The 19,987-nt window shown below is 46.6% G+C and overlaps 1 protein-coding gene across 2 annotated transcripts in view; it reads left to right on the plus strand.

Moving 5' to 3' along the window:
- Positions 1-19,003, plus strand: part of RHOA (ras homolog family member A) — an 84,140-nt gene extending 65,137 nt beyond the window's left edge. For both annotated transcript variants that reach the window (XM_090021164.1, XM_090021163.1), the window contains exons 4-5: positions 1,422-1,552; positions 17,729-19,003. In XM_090021164.1, coding sequence (XP_089877290.1) covers positions 1,422-1,552; positions 17,729-17,902 — 305 coding nt within the window. In that variant the 3' untranslated portion in view covers positions 17,903-19,003. The remainder of the gene's footprint in view (positions 1-1,421; positions 1,553-17,728) is intronic.
- Positions 19,004-19,987: the final 984 nt, after the last annotated feature.

The raw sequence follows: 19,987 nt of genomic DNA on the forward strand, positions 1-19,987 counted from the left end.
CCACCTGGGGAACTCTAGAATCCACTGTTCCATGTGGTGTCAACAGTGGGGAAAATAGAGGCCATATGCTAGCCTCTGAGGGGGTGGGGGTGTTAGTCAGGTGCTCGGCTGTATGTCTGGGAAGTGCAGTGCAGAATTCTCAGTACTGTGGCAGAGACACTTTCGTAGGAGTCTACATGTGGCCTTAGAATGTATTGACCAGGTATTACAAGGAAGAGATGAAATGCCAATTACTAGCTTATTTTCCAAAAAACTGAGTGAAATTTAATAGAAAAAAATTCCCAAGTCTGAAGGAATTTCACCTGTTGAACATCAGAGGGCGATTTCAAGCAATGGAGGTATGAGAACTTCTGAAAGAGAAATCTGCAAAATCCTGTGTAATGAGAAGTGTCAGCTATCTAAATAGGTAGGAATAATAATTCGTTCTACTTACAATAATGCATAGACTAGAGGAGGCAGATCAGGTGCATCTCTTCTCACTGCTCCTAGCTCAGTGAAATAGAAAGTGGAAAATTCCAAGTGGGTTAAAGGAAAATACTTTTTCATACATTTCTAGTTTATTTGTGGAACTAGATGTGACAAAATGTTGCTGAGGCTAAGAATTTAGGGATATTCAAAGAGTACATTTCTACAGATAGCAGAGATGTCCAGGTGTAACCAAAACTAATGAAAGAAAAGGTTTTGAAAGAAATGTTACCCCTTTCACTTTGTGGCTTGAGCTAGCCTTTAACTTTTGGGGTTAGGGAGATGTTTCTCTTGGAACAAAGTATCCCGTAACTGTCTACTTTGGGGTTTCATGTACTGTTCTTCAAAGTATCTGATGGTGACCACTTCTAAGGACAAAATACTGGGGTATGTGGACTGCGGGTTTATCCATAGTCAGCCTTTGTTTTACTGAAGTCCACATTGTCTGGGGTAGCATAGATGCACTGGAGAAGGGAAATTTTTCTCTTCCAAGCCCTTCAGATGACAACCAGTATGGTCTGCTGTACGGTGGTAAAGTTGGGGATTTTCCTTGTTCTTTTTTAGTTGCTGTGCTTATTCCTTTGAAAGTCGTAGAAGTGATCACATTCATGTTTTCAATCCCTGTAAAAAGTATTTCAGAGATTTATTATCTCCATATACTGGTGGTCAGAAGTAAACCCATTCTCAGTATTAAGGGATGGGGAGAAGCCCAAGTTGTAAGAAAGACATCAGTAATTAGCTATTTTTAGGCATCTTTGAACTTTTAAAACCACCAAACACAGGACTCTCATCTTGCTAATGCCAGAATGAGCCCATGTGCAGATTAGGAGCATTCCCCAGTGCAAGAGAAAGATTAGTAGAGGACAGCAGGATAAAACTAAGACAGCAGAGTTGATATTGAAAAGAAAATTGCCCTAAACATATGAATATGCATGGTTCTGTTTGTACTTTTTCAGAAAACATTCCAGAGAAGTGGACTCCTGAGGTGAAACATTTCTGTCCCAATGTACCTATCATTCTGGTAGGAAACAAGAAGGACTTGAGGAATGATGAGCACACAAGACGGGAGCTGGCCAAAATGAAGCAGGCAAGTTCTGTTCTGCTAGTTTTAGGATGTGACAGATTTTGTTGGTTGTACTAGACCACTTTCCAGGAACATCACCTCCTTCAATACTGAACCAGTATTGTTTTGTCTTCAATTTTTTTATGCAGTTATCATTTTGCTGGGTAAAGGATAGATCTTATCTGCCACTCTTCTGCATGCTTTTATGTCTTGCTAAGTTGACTTGTAGCAGAACACATTGATGTTTGTGTGGGGACAGAAAATAGCATTAATTTGAAGTGTTTCAAATCCTGCTTCAGTTGAAAGGGCTTCATATTTGGAGTGTTTTAATGCTGTTCAGATGTATAGACTTCTCCCATCTGAAGCACCTCAAAATGACCTGGGACAATGCTGTAGCAGAACTCTGCAACTAGGGGTTGGAGGGTAGAGATCTCAGGATGCCTTTCAGGCATGAGTCTGTGCAGGCTTCCGAAGTTTCCCAAGTACAAAAGGAGAGCTGACTGGCTGTCCACTACCCCGCTACCATTTGTGCTGGATGGCCGCTGCCTCTGAGAGCCTGGTCAGTTTCACGTTGGAAAGGCTGATCAGTTGCACCAAGAGATGCTTTTTGTCCTCTTTTAGCTTAAGGTACCAGAAGGTAGACAGTGATGTGGCACTGTGACTGAAGCCCTGAGATTGTGCTTCACCTGTGGCAAGTTAGGGTGTTCTTGGTGTTTTGAGGTGCTGTGCTTGGTTTGCATGAACAGTGCTCCTGTATATTTTAAGAACAAGGTAGGCAAACACCTGTGTAGGCTGATTTGGACAACGGATGAACCTGCCTTGAACAGGGTATTGGACCTCTTGTTGAGGTCCTTTCAGCCTTACTTTTGCATGATTCTGTGAAAGTTGCTTCATTAAGGTGTGTGCCATCTGGTGTGCACCAATGCCAACATGCCCAAAGACATGCAGAGCACCATGGTGGATGGCCTAAGCCAATGAAATGAGCATCAGTTTGTGGGAATGAATAGTCCGAGAGACCTGGAATGAAAAGTAGAACTTTGGATGAGCTGAGCCCCCTTCCAGGGGATCTGTACCGAGCTGACCCTATCATTCCAGCAGCAAGTTAGCTGCCTGAAGGCATCCATCACTGTGAAGAAGCACATGGCATGGGCAGGTCTATAATGGGATCACATATACAGGAGTTATTCTGTACCATCCAAAGGTTGCTGGTACCATGGTTTCTTTGCATCGCAAACCTGCAAGAGGGCATTGCTAGATATGCCTGCATGGGCTTTCCCAACTGCATCAGGACTGTTGATGGCACGCACATCATCCGGTGTTCCACCTAGCTATGAATATATTAACTGCAAAAGGTTCTCCATCATGCTGCAGGGAGTTATAGACCACCAGAGACTGTTTATACACATTACTGGCAGCTGGTTGGGTAAGGGCCACAATGCTAGTGTCTGTAGAAACTCCACCAAACACCATCTGCTGTCTCTTATGACCCAGAAGAAGTTTATCTCAAGACGTTCCCAAATGGTTCTGTCAGGTACACAGTAGCTCTGTTCAGGGCCTCCAACAGAGGCCATAACCATTTTGAGACTATTAGCCAGGGCTTTGGTCAGGTTTTTGCAGTTGGTACACAGGAGCAAGACTAGTCACCAGTTCTTAATGTGAGCAAGATTCCCTTTCTCGGGCAACAGCATGAGGTTTGCATGCTAGCGACTGACCTATAGTATTTCATTTTTGCTGACAGGATCCCACCCTTGAGGATCTCCTGAAAGGTGTGGGAGCTGTGGGCTGAGAGGTAGAGAGGAAATTGAGTGACTGTTCTCATCTCCATCCTTCCATTTGCTAGTCAGGGACCCAGTATACCTGCTTTTCCTATGGCTCATGAAACCTTATATGGGGAATTTGGAGGCCAGGAAGGAACTGTTCAATAACTGGCTGAGAAGCTGCTCCCTAACTACTGAATAAACCTTTAGGCACCTCAAAGCATGGTGGAGGGCACTGAGGGGGCACATGAGTGCTACTGAGTGCTCTCTGCATCCTAGATAACATGTGCAAGGCAAAAAGGGAAGGCTTTTAAGAGGCTGGGGGAGAAGAAGATTGGGACCTTGAGGACCACTACACAAGTGAAGGCCAAGCCCCTGTGGTACAACAGCTATAAAGGAGTTCTCATTAGAAACAGCCTGGCAAACCATTTTCAGAAGATCTGGATCAACGAGCAGGATTGGGACATGACTGAGTAAGGAATGAGCAAGACACAGGGCATAGTGTTTTCTTTGTAAAGCAACAGAACCTTTTATTAAACAGGACAAACAGTCAAAATCCTCAATGCTTTCTTAAGTAAACTCAGAAAAAGTGCTTTACAAATGAGGGTGTGAGGAAGGAAGAAACTGGAAGTGCTATGCCCCTAGCGGTTTGGGAAGAGGGAAGGACAGCACATGAGTGAACTGTGGCCTGTCAGAACTGAGGTGTCTGAAAGTGGCAGGAGTGGGAGGAGGTCCTTTGGATGTGATGTGGCATGGGATCATGCCTCCACACTGACCCAATAGGTTGAAGGAGCTTGATCCCACATTCCTGACCCATTGCCAGGTAAAAAATGGTCCAGAATTTGTGAGGTGAAGGTAAGCTGCTCCAGATCCTAGGTTACCTGACTTCTCCATGAAAATCAGTCATGGTACTTGAGCCCAAGTGGGAACTGGGGCCTAGAACCAAGACAGGAAAGGGGAGCAGTACAGACTTGGAATAGCTATAGGCAAACCATACCTGGGTTGTGATTGGGAATGTACCCATGCCTACTTACGAGGGTCCTGGTTTTGGGCTTGCTGTGAGGACAGAGGGAAGTTCTGAGCATGAAAGCTTGGGGAGTAGAAAACAGCATCATAGAAAGTTAGGGTTGGAAGGGACCTCAGGAGGTCATCTAGTCTAACCCCCTGCTCCAAGCAGGACCACCCCCAACTAGATCATCCCGGCCAAAGCTTTGTCTAGTTGAGTTTTGAAAACCCCCAAGGGTGGAATTTCCACCACCTCTCTGGGTAACCTGGTCCCGTGTATTACTACCTTCCTACTGAGAAAATTCTTCCTAATATCTAAGCTAAACTTCCCTTGCTGCAACTTCAAACTATGGCTCCTTTTTTTTCTCATCTGCTGTCAGTGAGAACAGCGTAGCTCCATCTTCTTTCGAACCCCCCTTGAAGGCTGCTATTAAATCCCCCTTCAGTCTTCTCTTCTCTAGACTAAATAAGCCCAGTTCCCTCAGTCTTTCTTCATAAGTCATGTCTCCCAACTCCCTCACCATTTGTGCTGCCCTCTGCTACACTCTTTCCCATTTGTCCACATCCTTTCTGTAGTGAGGTTCCCAAAACTGAATGCAGTACTCCAGATGTGGCCCCACCAGTGCTGAACAGAGGGGAATAATCACTTCCCTTGACCTATTGGCAGCACACCTACCAATGCAGCCCAGTATGCCATTAGTCTTCTAGCAACAGAGGCACACTGGTGGCCCATATTCAGCTTATTGTTCATTGTAACCTCCAGGTCCTTTTCTACAGAGCTGTTGCCCAGCTAGTCAGCCCCCAGTCTGTACTGGTACATGGGATTGTTCCATCCTAAGTGCAGGACTTTGTACTTGTCCATGTTGAACCTCATGACATTTCATTTCTTTTGGCCCAAACCTCCAATTTGTCTTGGTCACTCTGAATCCTAGCCCTACCCTCCAGCGTATCTTCTACTCCCACCAGCTTGGTGTCATCTGGAAACTTGCTGAGGGTGCACTCTGTGTCATCTTCCAGGTCATTGATGAAGACATTGAACAAAACTGGCCTCAGGGCTGACCCCTGGGGGACTCCACTTGATACCAGCTGCCAACTACACGTCAAGCCATTGATTACTACTCTAAGCCCCATGCTTCAGCCAGTTTTCTATCTACCTTATAGTCCATCCAGCCCATATTTCCTTATTGCATGTGAGAATGCTGTACGGCATCCCATTACTGTATCAAAAGTCCTGCTAAAATCATGATACACCACATCCACCAGTTTCCCTGCATCCACAGAACCAGTCACCTCATCATGAAAGGCAGTCAAGTTGGTCAAGCATGACCCGCCCTGATGAATTCATGCTGACTGTTCCTAATCACAGTTTTTTCCTCCAAGTGCTTAGAAATGGATTTCTTTGAGGATTTGCTCCATGATTTTTCTAGGGACTGAGGTGAGGCTAACTGGTCTGTAGTTCCCTGGATCCTCCTCCTTTCCTTTCGTAAACACAGATACTATGTTTGCCATTTTCCAGTCATCCAGGTCCGTTCCTGATCACCATGAGTTTTTAAAGGTGATGACCAGTGGCTCTGCAATCACATTGGCCAACGCCCTTAGCACCCTTAGGTGCATCCCATCTGGTCCCAAGGACTTGTACACATCCAGCTTTTCTAAGTAGTCCCTAACCTGTTCTTTTAGCACTGAGGGCTGCTCACCTGCTACCCAAACTGTGCTGCCTGGTGCAGTAGTCTGGGAGTTGACCTTGCCTGTGAAGATGGAGGCAAAAAAGGCACTGAGCACTTCAGCCTTTTCTGCATCCTCTATCACAAGGTTGCCTCCCCCATTCAGTAAGGGACTCGCACTTTCCAAGATCCTCCTCTTGCTACCAACATATCTGTAGGAGTCCTTCTTGTTACCCTTCACATCCCTTGCTAGCTACAACTCCATTTGCACTTTGGCCTTCCTGATTTTCATCCCTGCATGCCTGAGCTGTGCTCTTATATGCTTCCCTAGTTATTTGTCCTAGTTTCCACTTCTTATAAGCTTCCTTTTTATGATTCAATTTACTGAAGAATTCTCTGCTAAGCCAAGCTGGTTTCCTGCCATACTTGCTAGTTTTCCTGTACATTGGGGTGGTTTGTTCCTGTGCTCTCAGTCAGGCTTCCTTAAAGTACAGCTAGCTCTCCTGGACTCCTCTCCCACTCAGTCTGGCTTCCCAGGGGATCCTGCCCATGAGTTCCCCGAGTGAGTCAGAGTCTGCTTTTTTGAAGTCCATGGTCCTTACTCTACTGCTCTTCATCCTTCTTTCCCTCAGGATCCTGAATTCATTCATCTCATGGTTCCTACTGCCCAAGTTGTCATCCACTTACTACATTCACCACCAATTCTTCCCTCTTTGAGCAGCAGGTCAAGAAGAGCATGGCCCCTAGTTGGCTGCTACAGCACTTGCACCAGGAAGTTGTCCTCAATATTCTCCAAAAACTTCCTGGTTTGCCTGTGCAATTGCCCTCCCGGCACATATCAAGGTGATTTCGTGTCCTCCATGAGAACCGGGGTCTGTGACTGGGAAACTTCCACTAGCTATTCGAAGAAAGCTTCACCCATCACTTCTTCCTGGTCTGGTGGTCTATAGCAGACCCCCACCATGACATTACCTTTGTTGCTCTCCCCTCTGACCCTAACCCAGAGACTTTCAACAGGCCTCTCTCCATTCCGTACTGGAGCTTTGAGCAATCATATGGCTCTTTTACATAAAGTGCAACTCCTCCTCCTCTTCTCCCCTGCCAGTCCTTCCTGAACAGTTTATACCCATCCAGTACAGTGCTCCAGTCATGTGAGCCGTCCCATCCAGTCTCTGTTATTCCATTCACATCATAGTTCCATGGTTGTGCAAGGATTTCCAATTTTTCCTGCTTGTTTCCCAGGTTCCGTGCATTTGTGTACAGGCGCCTGAGGTAACTAGGTGATTACCCTGATTTCTCAGGAAGCATAAGAGCACCTCCCCTGTTGCCCCCTTCTACTTGCTCTTCCCCCAGGTCTCCTGATTCTCCACCTGCCTCAAGGCTTTGGTCTCCATCCCCTTGGTGAACCTAGTTTTAAACTAGGTTAGTGAGGCTGTCTGCGAAGACGCTCTTCATCAGGTGGATGCCATCTCTTTCCAGCAATCCTTCTTGGAAGAACATCCCATGGTCAAAGAAGCCAAATCTCTGCTGATTACACCACGTGCACAGCCAGGTGTTGATCTGCAGGATGCACCTGCTCCTGCCCAGGCCCTTTCCCTTGACTGAAAGGATCAACAAGAACACAACTTGAGCCCCAGACCCCCCTCATCCTTGGACCCAGAGACCCTGTTGTCACTCTTGATAAGCTCAGGGTCTTCCCTGACAGTATCATTGGTCCCCACACAGATGAGCAGCATGGGGTAGTAGTCAGAGGGCCAGATGAGCCTTGGTAGTCCCTCCATGACATCTCAGATCCAGGCTCCAGGCAAGCAGCAGATCTCCTGAAACCACAGGTCAGATGGGATTCAACACTGACAAGTGCAAGGTGCTGCACCTGGGGAGGAAGAACCAGCACCATACCTACAGGCTGGGGAACTCCCTTCTTGTCAGTACAGAGGCAGAAAAGGATCTTGGAGTCATCATTGATGCCAAGATGAACATGGGCCGGCAGCGTGGGGATGCAGTCAGGAAGGCCAACCGCACCTTGTCATGCATCCACAGACGCATCTCGAGCAGGTCCAGGGAGGTGATACTCCCCCTCTATGCGGCACTGGCGAGGCCGCAGCTGGAGTACTGCATCTAGTTCTGGGCGCTGCACTTCAAGAAGGATGTAGACAACATAGAGAGGGTCCAGAGGAGGGCCACTCGCATGATCAGGGGGCAGCAGGGCAGGCCCTGAGGAGAGGCTACGGAACCTGAACCTGTTCAACCTCCACAAGAGAAGGCTGAGGGGGGATCTAGTGGCCTGTTACAAACTAGTCAGGGGGACCAGCAGGCATTGGGGGAGTCCCTGTTCCCCCAAGTGCTACCAGGAGTGACCAGGAATAATGGTCACAAGCTGGCAGAGGGGAGATTTAGGCTAGATATCAGGAGGTGCTCTTCACGGTCAGGGTGGCTAGGATCTGGAACCAACTTCCAAGTGAAGTGGTGCTGGCTCCTACCCTGGGGGTCTTTAAGACAAGGCTAGACAATCACCTTGCTGGGGTTGTTTGACCCCCAGTACTCTTTCCTGCCCTGGCAGGGCGTCGGACTTGGTGATCTGTTCAGGTTCCTTCAGACCCTACTATGAAACTATGAGGGTGTCCTTTGAATGGGGTGTAGTTCTGTGGGGCTCCTGCTGGTCGCCATGGTCCTGGTTGGGTCTTATGGGGCTGCTGTTGAAACTGCAACCCAGACTCTTGATGTTGAGATTTGGGGAGGATAATTGTCTCCATGGTGCATGATAGGGAGTGGGGGTTGAACAGGATAAGCCTGTCCCTAGTGAGGCACTGGTGCAGGCTGAGAGGGGGTGGGTACTTCTGGCCATGGCCCTTGATGACACAGTGTACTGTGGTACTGTTGGTCTTAGACTGAGGGAGAGGATACAGCTGAAGATGTTGTGGGGAGGAGAAGGGGGAAGCAGCATGGAGAGCTCGCATAATACTGTCTCTACCTGCTGAGTTTCCACATCAAATGGGAAGATTGCCAAACACACCAGCATCCTTGCTGAAGCCAATGTTGCCAGCATTGAGTCGGTGATCTTCAAACACCAAATTTTCTGGATGGATATTGTGTGCAGGTCCATGACTCAGTTCCCCAAATAAGTGCTCTAACTCCCATTTTAGTAACAGCTTGAGATCTCACAGTGGCCAGAGGTAACACTACAAGGACACATTGAAGGTATACCTCAAGAAAATGGATATTGACATCAAGAGTTGGGAGGAGTTAGCTGCCAACCAACTGTAATGGTGCCACATCCTTAATGAAGTGGCAACCCATTTTGAAGTAAAGTGTCTTGCCCTTGAAGCAGAGAAGAGAGACTGGAGGAAGGGAAAGGAGAGAACTCTCTGTAGCCTTCTCTTACCTGTGGAAAGACCTGCAACTTCTGTAGACAGATCTGTGGCTCTGGGATTGGACTCTAGGTCACTTCGAGGCCCATCAATGAGTTGTGGTAGAGACGATCCTCAAATCAAGGGATTTCCAACGGTGATGACCTTCTGCATGTGGCTATAAGATTGTGTGTTTTTACCTGGAGGCTGTCCATCAGCATCTCTGTAGTCTCATTTACCTTGCCCACGGTCTCCCCAGTGGCCTCAGCATTCGTCCTGGTCTGGGATGGCTCTGCAACTGTTTGAGAAATGTCTCGCCTCACCAGGTCAGTGCACTGGTCTTGGTGGAATCCCATCTTGACCCTCCACTCGGCAGCAACAGCTCTCCCTTCAGATGATGCCACTAGGTCTACCAGATCTCCTTGCTCCCTCTTCTCATCCGCTGCCAGTTGACTCTGGGTTGCAGACTCAGTCAGTGGCCTCGGGACTTCCATATTTACTGATGCGGGAGCTCCACATGGAGCAGGTTGTGTACCTTGTGTTAAAGTTGCAATGCTAACATAGTGACTTGCACCAGGGATTCCCCATATTGTCTTCCCTAATTAAACGAATGCTTTTTTCTATGTTGATGTGTTTTGATATATATGAGTCTGTGATAAAGATGGGAGTTATTCAGGTCAGGTCAAACTAACCTCTCTAAACATGCTCTCCTGTTGCTGGAAGAAAAGCTTCTTCTTCCTGGGTAGGGCAAGCCTGCTTTGGTGGCTCCTAGCAGGGGCGGAGAGGAGGCATCCCTTTCAATGGGAGGTGCAGGCTGACAAACTATCTGCAACTGAGGTTCCAGCATATGTCATTGCATGGTTGGCAAGCAATTAAGAATATCATTGACTCTTTCCTTGCCTCAGGACTGCATCAGAACTGCCACAAACACTGTGGGACTAACAGGCTCCCAGCGTCTCTCCTGTCACAGTTGCTAGCTGGTCACAACTGCAACAAAGCTGTCTTGGCTGAAGTTCTGTGACTGCACATTCCCCAAGCCAGCAAACTGACCCACCACCACCATCACCTATCAATTTAGTGTACACAACCCCATGCCACCAGATCCTTGCCACTGCAACAGGAACCATAGAAGCATGTTTGCTGCTACAACAGTGAGGAATGCTGACTTGACCTGCAGCCAAAATACCATTTCTGGGACATTTGAAACTCTTTTGCTTAGCAAGAAGTCTCTGCAAGGACTGCCCTCACACCTTTTTGCCATGTGAAAAATGCACCCCCTTCCTGTTTTCTGATCCAAGCAATGCAGGATTGTGAAGATGGATTTCACAGATTCATAAATGTTAGGGTTGGAAGGGACCTCAGTAGGCCACTGAGTCCGACCCCCTGGCCTGGACAGGAAAGAGCACTCGAGTCAGACAACCCCAGCTAGGTGCTTGTCCAGTCTCCTTTTGAAGACCCCCAAGGTAGGGGAGAGCTCCCTTGGAAACCCATTCCAGATTCTGGCAACTCTTACTGTGAAGAAGTGATTTCTAATGTCCAACCTAAATCTGTTCTCAGTCAATTTGTGACCATTGTTCCTAGTTATTTCAGGGGGTGCCCTAATAAACAGAGCATCTCCTATTCTTTGCTTCCGTCCCCTGATGAATTTATAGGCAGCCAGATTTGGAGGGGGGTTGACATTAGTAGCATTTCCTGTGTTCTGAGTTTGTATGCAGTGTGCCATGTGAAATTTGACTGTAGCTGTTGTGTCTCCATAAAGTTTTTCCTCCTCTTCCCAGTTGTGGTGATCTGTTGCTGTTGGGAGTTGGGTATGGAGTGTAGTACAGTTTGCTGGTGGATATAGTTCCTCTGTGTGTGCACGCACTCACACACTCTTGCACCCTCTGCTCACATGGGTAGAATTTCTCTTTCTGTGCAATATAGGGAACTGGTTTTGGAAAGGCATGTATGATTCCCAGGAGGACATAGGTAGTCACTTTGTGATTTTCTGCGCTGAGATTGGTATGGAAGGGGGTGATGGCTGGATTCCCACAACCAGCCCAGGCGGGTGAGAGGCATCCTTTCAAGCAGTAAGACTGCTGTGCCAGGAAGGAAGAGGAGGGTGTGGTGGGGGTTGGTGACTCCATTCTGTGGTAGACAAGTACCAGTTTGTTGCCCAGGTTTGGTGTCCCAGGAGGCATGATGCTTGTCTGGAGCCCGTAATTAGAATGTTACAAAGATCGTCAGAACTCTTCCATCCCTCAGGCAACTACCCTTTCCTGCGTATTCATATAGATGCAATTGATACTGCCAGAAATGACACTGATCAAATCGGAGGAAACTGTGAAGCTTTTGGCTAAAGGATTAAGGAGTTTGAAGCACAAATGATGTTCTCATCAAGCCTTGCAGTGGGAGGCAAGAGAACAAGCAGAGATGGTCATGTAATGGAAGTGAACACATGCCTGAGAGTGGTGTTGACATGAAGGTTTTGGAATGTTTGCCCATGTACAGTTTTTTGAGGAGAAAGACTTCATGGATTTCATAGACACTAGGGCTGGAAGGGACCTCGAAAGATCATCGAGTCCAGCCCCCTGCCCTAGGGGCAAGAAGTCAGCTGGGGTCATAGGATCCCAGCAAGATAAACATCCAAATTTCTCTTGGAAGGTGTTGAAAGTAGATGCTTGAACCACCGCTGGCGGCAGTCTATTCCAGATGTTGGGGGCTTGGACTATAAAGAAATTCTTCCTTATGTCCAGCCTGAAATGGTCATGGAGGGCTTTGCGACCATTTGACCAGTTCCTGGTGAGCACCCCGATAAACTTACAGGTGGCCACCTGATCACCCCTGAGCCTGCGCTTTTCTAGGCTGAAGACCCCCATTGCTCTCAGCCTCTCATCATAAGGTCTGTTTTCCTGACCTCTGATGTGTGTGGCTCTCCTCTGGACTCTCTCAAGCTTCTCCACATCCTTTTTGAATTGTGGAGCCCAAAACTGGACGCAGTACTCCAGCTGCGGCCTCACGAAGGCTGAGTACAAGGGGAGAATGAAGTCCCGGGATTTGCTTGAGAAGCATCTATGGATGCAAGCCAGCATTTTGCTTGCTTTACTAGCTGCAGCATCACATTGAAGGCTCACGTTTATTTTGTGGTCAGTTATGACCCCCAAGTACTCCTCGTCCGTAGTGCTAGCCAGTGTAGCACTGCCGAGCCTATAAGCATGGTGCAGATTTTTCTTCCCAAGGTGGAGAACCTTGCATTTTTCGGTGTTAAACATCATCAGGTTCTCGTCCGCCCATTTCCTGAGCCTGTCAAGGTCAGCCTGGGTCCCCCTCCTGTCCTCAGGTATGGACGCTTTACCCCAGAGTTTGGTGTCGTTGGCGAACTTGGCCAGTCCCATCTGGGACCCATCTGACCAGAAGTAGAAAAGATCATCTTGGCATCATCTGGTCCAACCTAGTAAGGAAAGCTTTAAACTAGGTTCTGTGGGGGATGGTGCAGCAACAGAACAAGAAATGAAGAAGGGAGAGGGCTTTGTAGTTTCCTCTGACTTGCCCAGTGTCGTTGATTTGCTCAATGTCATTCCTGGCAGTATCAGTTGTGTCTATATGGAAGAAGCCAGTCAATTCTGGGATAAGGCCAGAGAGCCTGATGACAGCTTTAAGGGATGCCAGAGGGGAAAGAGTAGGTCAAAATGCAAAAAACTTCTAATGTATGTATACAAATGTGAAAAATCTGGGAAAACAAGTAAGATGAGCTGCAAGTCATAGCCTGGAAAAGAACTGTGACCTGATTGGTATCGCAGAGACTTGGTGGAACAACTATATTCTGTTTCAGAAGGACATGGTTGGGGAAAAAAAGTGGTGGCATTGCCTTACATGAAAAATGTACTTTTATCCTGGTTCAAGAGGCAGAAGGTAGCTCAGAGTATATTCAGCTGAAGATAACAAATGAAATATGCAGTACTGATATAATGGTGGAGATGTTTTATAGACCTTGAAGTCAGGAAGAAGAGGTGGATGAGGTACTTTTCAAGGAGATGACAAAATTATTCAACAGTTATGAGATCATGATGGGCTTCAATTTTCTGGATATCTGCTGAAAGAATAATAACCAAACAAGAACTTGCTTGACATTTTATAACTTTTGTGGAGGACAACTTTCTATTCTAGAAAGTTGAGGATACAAGGGATCTTGTTTCAGATTTTGTCTTGATCCATAGGGAAGAGTTAGTGGAGAATGAAGGTGATGGGAAGCTCAAGAGAAAGTGATCATGATATGAGAGAATTCAAGACCTGAAGGATAAAGAGATCCAGGAGGGCTGGAAGTTTCTAAAAGGTACCGTATTGGAATTCCAACAAGTTGCTATTCTGGCATCATGGAAGAATAAGAAAAATGTCACGTGACCAATATGGCTGCACAGAAAGTTTCTAGGATGCCTCAAAAGGAAAAGGAAAGCATACAAGCAATGGAAAGATGGGCTGGTAACCAAAGAAGCATACCAGGAAATAGCAAGAACTTGCAGAGAAGAAGTCAGGCACACAGAGGAAAAAATGAACTTTACTTGGCAAAGGAAGTTAAAGAGAACAAGAAGAGGCTCTGGAAATGTTGGCCCAAAAAGAAGCACTGGTAAGCAGTCAGGGTGAACTCTTAACAGAAGATGCAAAGGAGGTGGAGGTGCTGAGCAGCTACTTTGACTCAGTGTTCACAGAAAAAATAAGCTTCAGCCAGACAACAAGTAAGGATTATTTGGATAAGATAGGGGACAAGTTTAGGGTTGTGATGGTGAAAGAGATGGTCAGTGATCTTTTACTGAGCCTGAATGAATTTAAGTCAGTAGGACCTGGTGAACTTTGTCCCAGGGCACCAAAGTAACTGGTCAAAGAGATTTTGGGCCGTTGACATTAAAATTTACCAAGTCATGGGAGATAGGCAAGGTACCAGAGGACAAGAAAAGAGCCAACATAGTGCTATCCTTTAAAAAAGGAGGACTTCTGGAATTCGGTACTGGTTAGCCTGCCCTCAGTTCCTGGGAAGTTATTGCAATGTATCGTAAGTAAGGACCGGTTTAAATTGTGATTTTACGTTTTTTATAAAAATCACAAAATTAATTGAATTAAGCAGGAAATCGCCACCAACAAGATGGCTGGTAGAGGCTGGGAAAGCATTCCCCAGCCAGCAGCAAAAGCCTAGCAGCCCAGGGGAGGGGGGAAGGGATAGCAAAAATGATAGTGGGAGGAGAGAGTTTAGGAATGGGTAGGGGAGGGGCTGTTTCCTCCTCCGGGCAGGAAAACTGTTGCTGCTGCTGTTCCTGCCTCTTCCGGTGAGGATGTGGGGGTGGAGCTGCGGGCTCTTCAGCAGTGATCAGAGGCCTTGGGAGCAAGGTCTCTGCTGTTGCAATTAAACTTGGCCCTAACCTCAGTCCTTTGGGGGGGGGGGGGCGTGTTTGGGAGTAAGGCACTATGATCTGGGCACAAAAATGGTGGCCCTTACCCCAGTCTGGCCATGATATTAGTGAACTGGGCCTGCAGTTTAAAGCAAGCCCTAATCATAAGGCTGTCCACTTGAAAAGATCTAGAGGATAAAAGTTTGATCACCAGCAGCTAGCACAGATTTACTAAGAACAAAACAGGCCAAACTTGATCTCTGTAACAATATACAGTAAAAGCTCTGTTATCTGGCATCCGTGAGGAATGGGGGTGCCAGTTAATCAAATATGCTGGCTATCTGAGAGTTGTACTCATCTCCAGCCTGGTGGGTTGGAGGTGTCTTTGCCTGTTCAGGCTGCCATTCCTCCTGTTGCATCTGGTGCACCAGGGCTTTCACTCCCTGGTGTCAGTGTGCCAGGGGACAGGGAGGGGGGCCCCATGCAGGCTGCTTTTCCCCAGGCTGTGGTCCATAAGAAAGAAGTGGGACTTGGCTCACAGCAGTGAAGCAAGAAGTGCCGTGGTGGGACAGATGCCAATTAATAGAGCGTTCCGGATGGCAAAGTGCCGGATAACACGTCTTTTACTGTATCTAATTAGGTGGATGAAAGGACTGAAAGGAATGCAGTGGATATTGTGCCGTGGGGCTCATCCTACAGACATTAATTGCAGTTAATGGTATCATTCTTCCATTATCACATTTCCATACCTGTGGGGAGCCCCACAAGCTGGATGGCATGGGCCCATATGCCAGATCATGCTGGTACATAGTTTTTCAACCTGTGGTACACGTACCCCTGGGGGTATGCAAGACACAGGCAGGGGGTATGCGGGTACCCCAACACTCTCTCCCTCCCTCTTTTCTTCTCTCCCGTCCTCTTTTCCTCTCAGAACTATGGCGAAAAATTTCGTGTGCCACGCATTAAAATCCCCCAGTAATAATTTGGCGTTCAGCCTTCCTTGCTTTGGGCAACACCACTTCTAACCCAGGTACATACTTGAGCACCCCTGGTGTAAAAGGTGGCAGCCCTACCCACACCAGATCAGACATCTGTCATATCACAGCCTTATATACACAGTCCTTCTTCCAACATATAGCACAGATTAGTCTGTAAATATAAAATCCCCTGGAAAATTGAGTATTGGGGTACTTCTGAAAAATTTAATAAGTCAGGTGGTACTTGCTACTTAAAAGGTTGAGAAACACTGTGCTGGCTAATGTGCTGGATCATACTTGTAGACTGACCTTGTACACAGGATCCAGCCTGCAGACCAGCTCCCATGCCTGCAGGGACAGATAGGTTGACCACCACTGGTACGGTGTATCTGGACTTCAGTAAGTCTTTTGACAAAGTCCTATATGACTTTCTTATAAACAAGTTTGAGAAATGTATGCGGGATGAAATGTGTCTAAGGTGTACAGACAACTGGTTCAGTAATTGCAAGCAAAGGATAATTATGAAAGGATTTATGTTAGAATAGCAGGAGGTTTTGAGTGGAATTCCAGAGTTTTCTCCCCTGGGCCTGATGCTATTCAACAGGTTAGTGATTTGGATGCTGAACTAGAGAACTTCTCAAGAAAATTCTTGAACAGGAAATGATAGTAGGGAAGATTGTGAACATGCTGGAAGACTAGCATAATTCAGAAGGATCTTGACAGATTGGAAACTGAGCTAAAGCCAACAGGATGAAGTTCAGTACCGGAAAATGCAAGGTGTTGACCCTTGGGAAGAATCATCAAAAACTGTCATGCAGGAACAAGGTCAGAGCAAGGCTGGAGCCAAGGCAAGAGGGTCCAAGGCGGAAGCAAGAGCAGAGCGAGGCAGGAGCTCAAGACAGGAGCAGGACTACTGGAGTCTGGCAAGGAGGGGGTCCATAGCAGAAATATTAGGAGAATTGTTGTAGGGACAAGGCCGCACAGGAAGTGGAAGGGTTTTGTAGCCGTCCCGTCCAGACCTTGAATTCCATTGTTCTTCCTAGGTCACCTGATCTACTGTTAAGTACCTGGTGGAAGGTCCCAGGCTCAGCTGGAGTGGCTCAGCATGGCTAGCCTCCTCATACTTCTGCAGCTTGGTCCTCTGTCTGCAGGCGCCATGAGTTGGGGTTTGAATCCTAGAAACATGATGGCAGTTTTCAAATATCTAAGGGACTCCCATAAAGAAGGGGGAGAACACTTTTTTTCATTGCTGCAGAGAGTAAGATATGGATGGACCAGTGGCTGGAAGCTGCAGCCAAGTAGGTTTAGATTAAATATTAGGAAAAACATCACTGTTAGGATCGTGAGGCAGTGGAACAGACCGCCTAGGGAAGCTGTGGACTTTCCACCGCTGGAGGTGTTCAAGAAGAGGTTGGACAGTCACTGATCGGGGATGATTTAGGTGTAGCTATGCCTGTATTTTACTGTGGGTAGAACAAAACAGGTTTTTAAATATACATCTGCATAGTTAAAATCAGATAGTAATTTGGTAAATATAGAAATTAAAGCCAAAGATTGCTCTGTTGTACATGAATGTTTTTCTTTTGCTGCCTCTTTTACAAAGGGACCTTGTTAGAGGCTCCAAGTGATCATTTTAAAAGTCCTCTTAGGCAGGGGTGCACAACCTACGGCCTGCAGAGCCATTTGAACCAGCCAGCAGATGTGGGGTTTTGGCAATATTCAGCGGCAGGGAAGCTTTGGAGGCTGGTGCTTTTTTCACGCTGGCACAGAGATGCAGCAGCTACGTCCTGGTTCCTACCCATCCACACTTGATTCTCTTATGTGACAAGACAATTTTTGTTACTGTTAGTAGTCTTTTTTGTAACTGTTAATGGTTATTGTTACTACCAGAGTGAAGGAAAACTTGTTTTTGTATTATCATGAATTAATCTATATTTTTAATCCCCTAAAAAACATTACCTTAAAATCTAGATGGGATACTAACATAAATTAGTTTTCATTTATAGAAAAGCTACATCATGATGAAATGAATGATCTCTTTAGATGCAATTTTGGACCTTATGATTTGCTTTTGATTTTGTGTTGTACAGGAGCCTGTAAAACCTGAAGAAGGCAGAGACATGGCAAACCGCATTAGTGCATTTGGATATATGGAATGCTCTGCAAAAACCAAAGATGGTGTGAGGGAGGTTTTTGAAATGGCCACTAGAGCTGCTTTGCAAGCCCGGCGTGGCAAGAAAAAATCTGGGTGCCTTCTCTTGTAAAGCATGGCCAGAAGAAGATGGCCAAGGCAACCCCCTGCACTTGAGTAATTTTGAAGTGCTGTTTATTAATCTTAGTGTAAGATTACTGGCCTTTTTCATTTACCTTTAATTTACTTTTAAAAAATCAAGTCATCTTGCTACCAGTATTTAGAAGCCAACCATAATTTTTATAACAGTCTACATCAGATTTATCTGTGTACAAAAGGTTAACTTTAACATTCCTTTAACAAACCTTCTCTGCACTCACACAGTATGCCAGGCGCTAATTGAAGGCAATTTTCAAACTTGTTTCTTTCTAGAAAGAGAAAAAAAGATGGTAATAGAGAATTGAAATGTAACTACTTTATAACTAATGTCCTCTTCTAATCGAGTACAACAGCTGTATAGCTGCATGTGGAATTCAGACAAACTTCAGTGCTGTCACATTTAGGAAAGTTGGATTTTCATGGGTCTAAGGTATAAAACAATAGTTTGAAAATGTGACCACCCTGAAAAGTCCCATCCAGCTGTTGAAAAGCAACAGTTCTGTGGTTTCATGTTAGTTACCTTTTAGTTGCTGTGTAATTAGTGCCACTTAAATGTATGTTACCAAAAATACATCTATTTACCCAGGCCTAGATGTAGTATTTTTTGTATAATTGGATTCCCTAATGCTGCTACTTGTAATCTCTGTGTAATGTGTTATGGGTTTTTTTTAAGAAACCGTATTTGAAAATAAAGTTTGATGGAAAGCAGCTGATCTTTCTCCCCAACCTAAACTCATTTGTTTGTGACTGACCCATTTGTATAGTTTAAATTATAATTTGCACACCCAGGAAGACATTTTTCCATGAACTTCCGGCACCTGCCTTAGGAGCCAGGGAAAGGCAACCTGTTCACATCCAAGGCAACTGAACATTTCAGAAGCTTCAAGACAGCTAACTGCTTGACCCAGCTTCAAGGCAAAAATGCAATGTTTTGTCATTTGTTTGTTTGGTTACTACCTAGCATCCAAACTCCCAACCTGTGAACTTCTTGATGTTCTGCAGGCAACTGAACTCTTCTGTATTTTCCATTTTCCAAAAACTAGTAGAATAAAGGCAGTTTTCTAAGCTCCCTGTATCTTGGTGTCTGTATTCGTCTCATTGTAGGCTTTTTGAGATGCACCTGCCCTGAGGCTTCAAGATTTGGCAGGCTGAGACCAAAATCCTAGGTTTGAAATATACCAGCAGTTGCAAGCACTTTCATACTGTTTCCAGATCGCAGCTGTGGAATTCCGTCATATTCTCCCTGCTCCCCAGTGCCAGTAAGTGAACCTGAAAGTGACTGTTGCACTGCAGACATTTGGCTGATACTCTGATTGAAATAAACTCAGGGTTTTCTGCATGTGAGCAGAAGGTAGGGCTTAATAGTAGGGATGCACCGGTAGAGATTTTGGGAGCTGATACTGATAGCCAGTTTTTCATGGAGGTATATTGGTCAATACTAACCCAGTTTCTGATGCAGCTGCGTGCACCTGGTAAGTCTGTTGTGGTGGAAGGGGAGAGGGGAGGGGAGGGGAGGGAAGGGGCATGGGGAGGCAGCCCTGTGGCATGAGATGGAGCTGTGGCTCATCCAGGGGGGTGGGTTGGGTCACAGGGTGGGGGAAAGCTCCCACTGCTGCTTGAACCGGGGGGTGGGGCATGTGCCCCTGGATCTGTATGGGGTGGGGTGGGGCAGGCTGGGGTTGGAGTTGCACCAGGCTCTTCCTTACAGGGCTGGGCCATGCTACACTTCGGGTGGGTGGTGGCAGCGCTGGGAGGGGGACTATGGAGCGAGGCTGCAGCCACCCCAAATTTTGCTGTAGCCCCACTATAACCCCTGCTCCCAGCACCACTGCCACCTGCCCCAAGTGTAGCCCTGAGTCAATACCTTCCCCCACCATGTCTCCAAAAGAGCCTGCAGCTGCAGCCCCCCCAACGCAGATCTGGGGGCACATGCCTGCCTGTGCCCTCCCGGGGTTTATGCAGTAGCAGAACCTGCCCTGCCCCGTGCTGCCCGGACAAGCCATAGCTCCAGGCCAGGCCCCTGCTTGCCTCCCCCGTTCCCTTCCACCCCAACAGACTT

This window comes from Crocodylus siamensis, chromosome 11, assembly GCF_052110815.1.
Source record: "Crocodylus siamensis isolate JL-2025a chromosome 11, ASM5211081v1, whole genome shotgun sequence".
Classification (NCBI taxonomy): domain Eukaryota; kingdom Metazoa; phylum Chordata; order Crocodylia; family Crocodylidae; genus Crocodylus; species Crocodylus siamensis.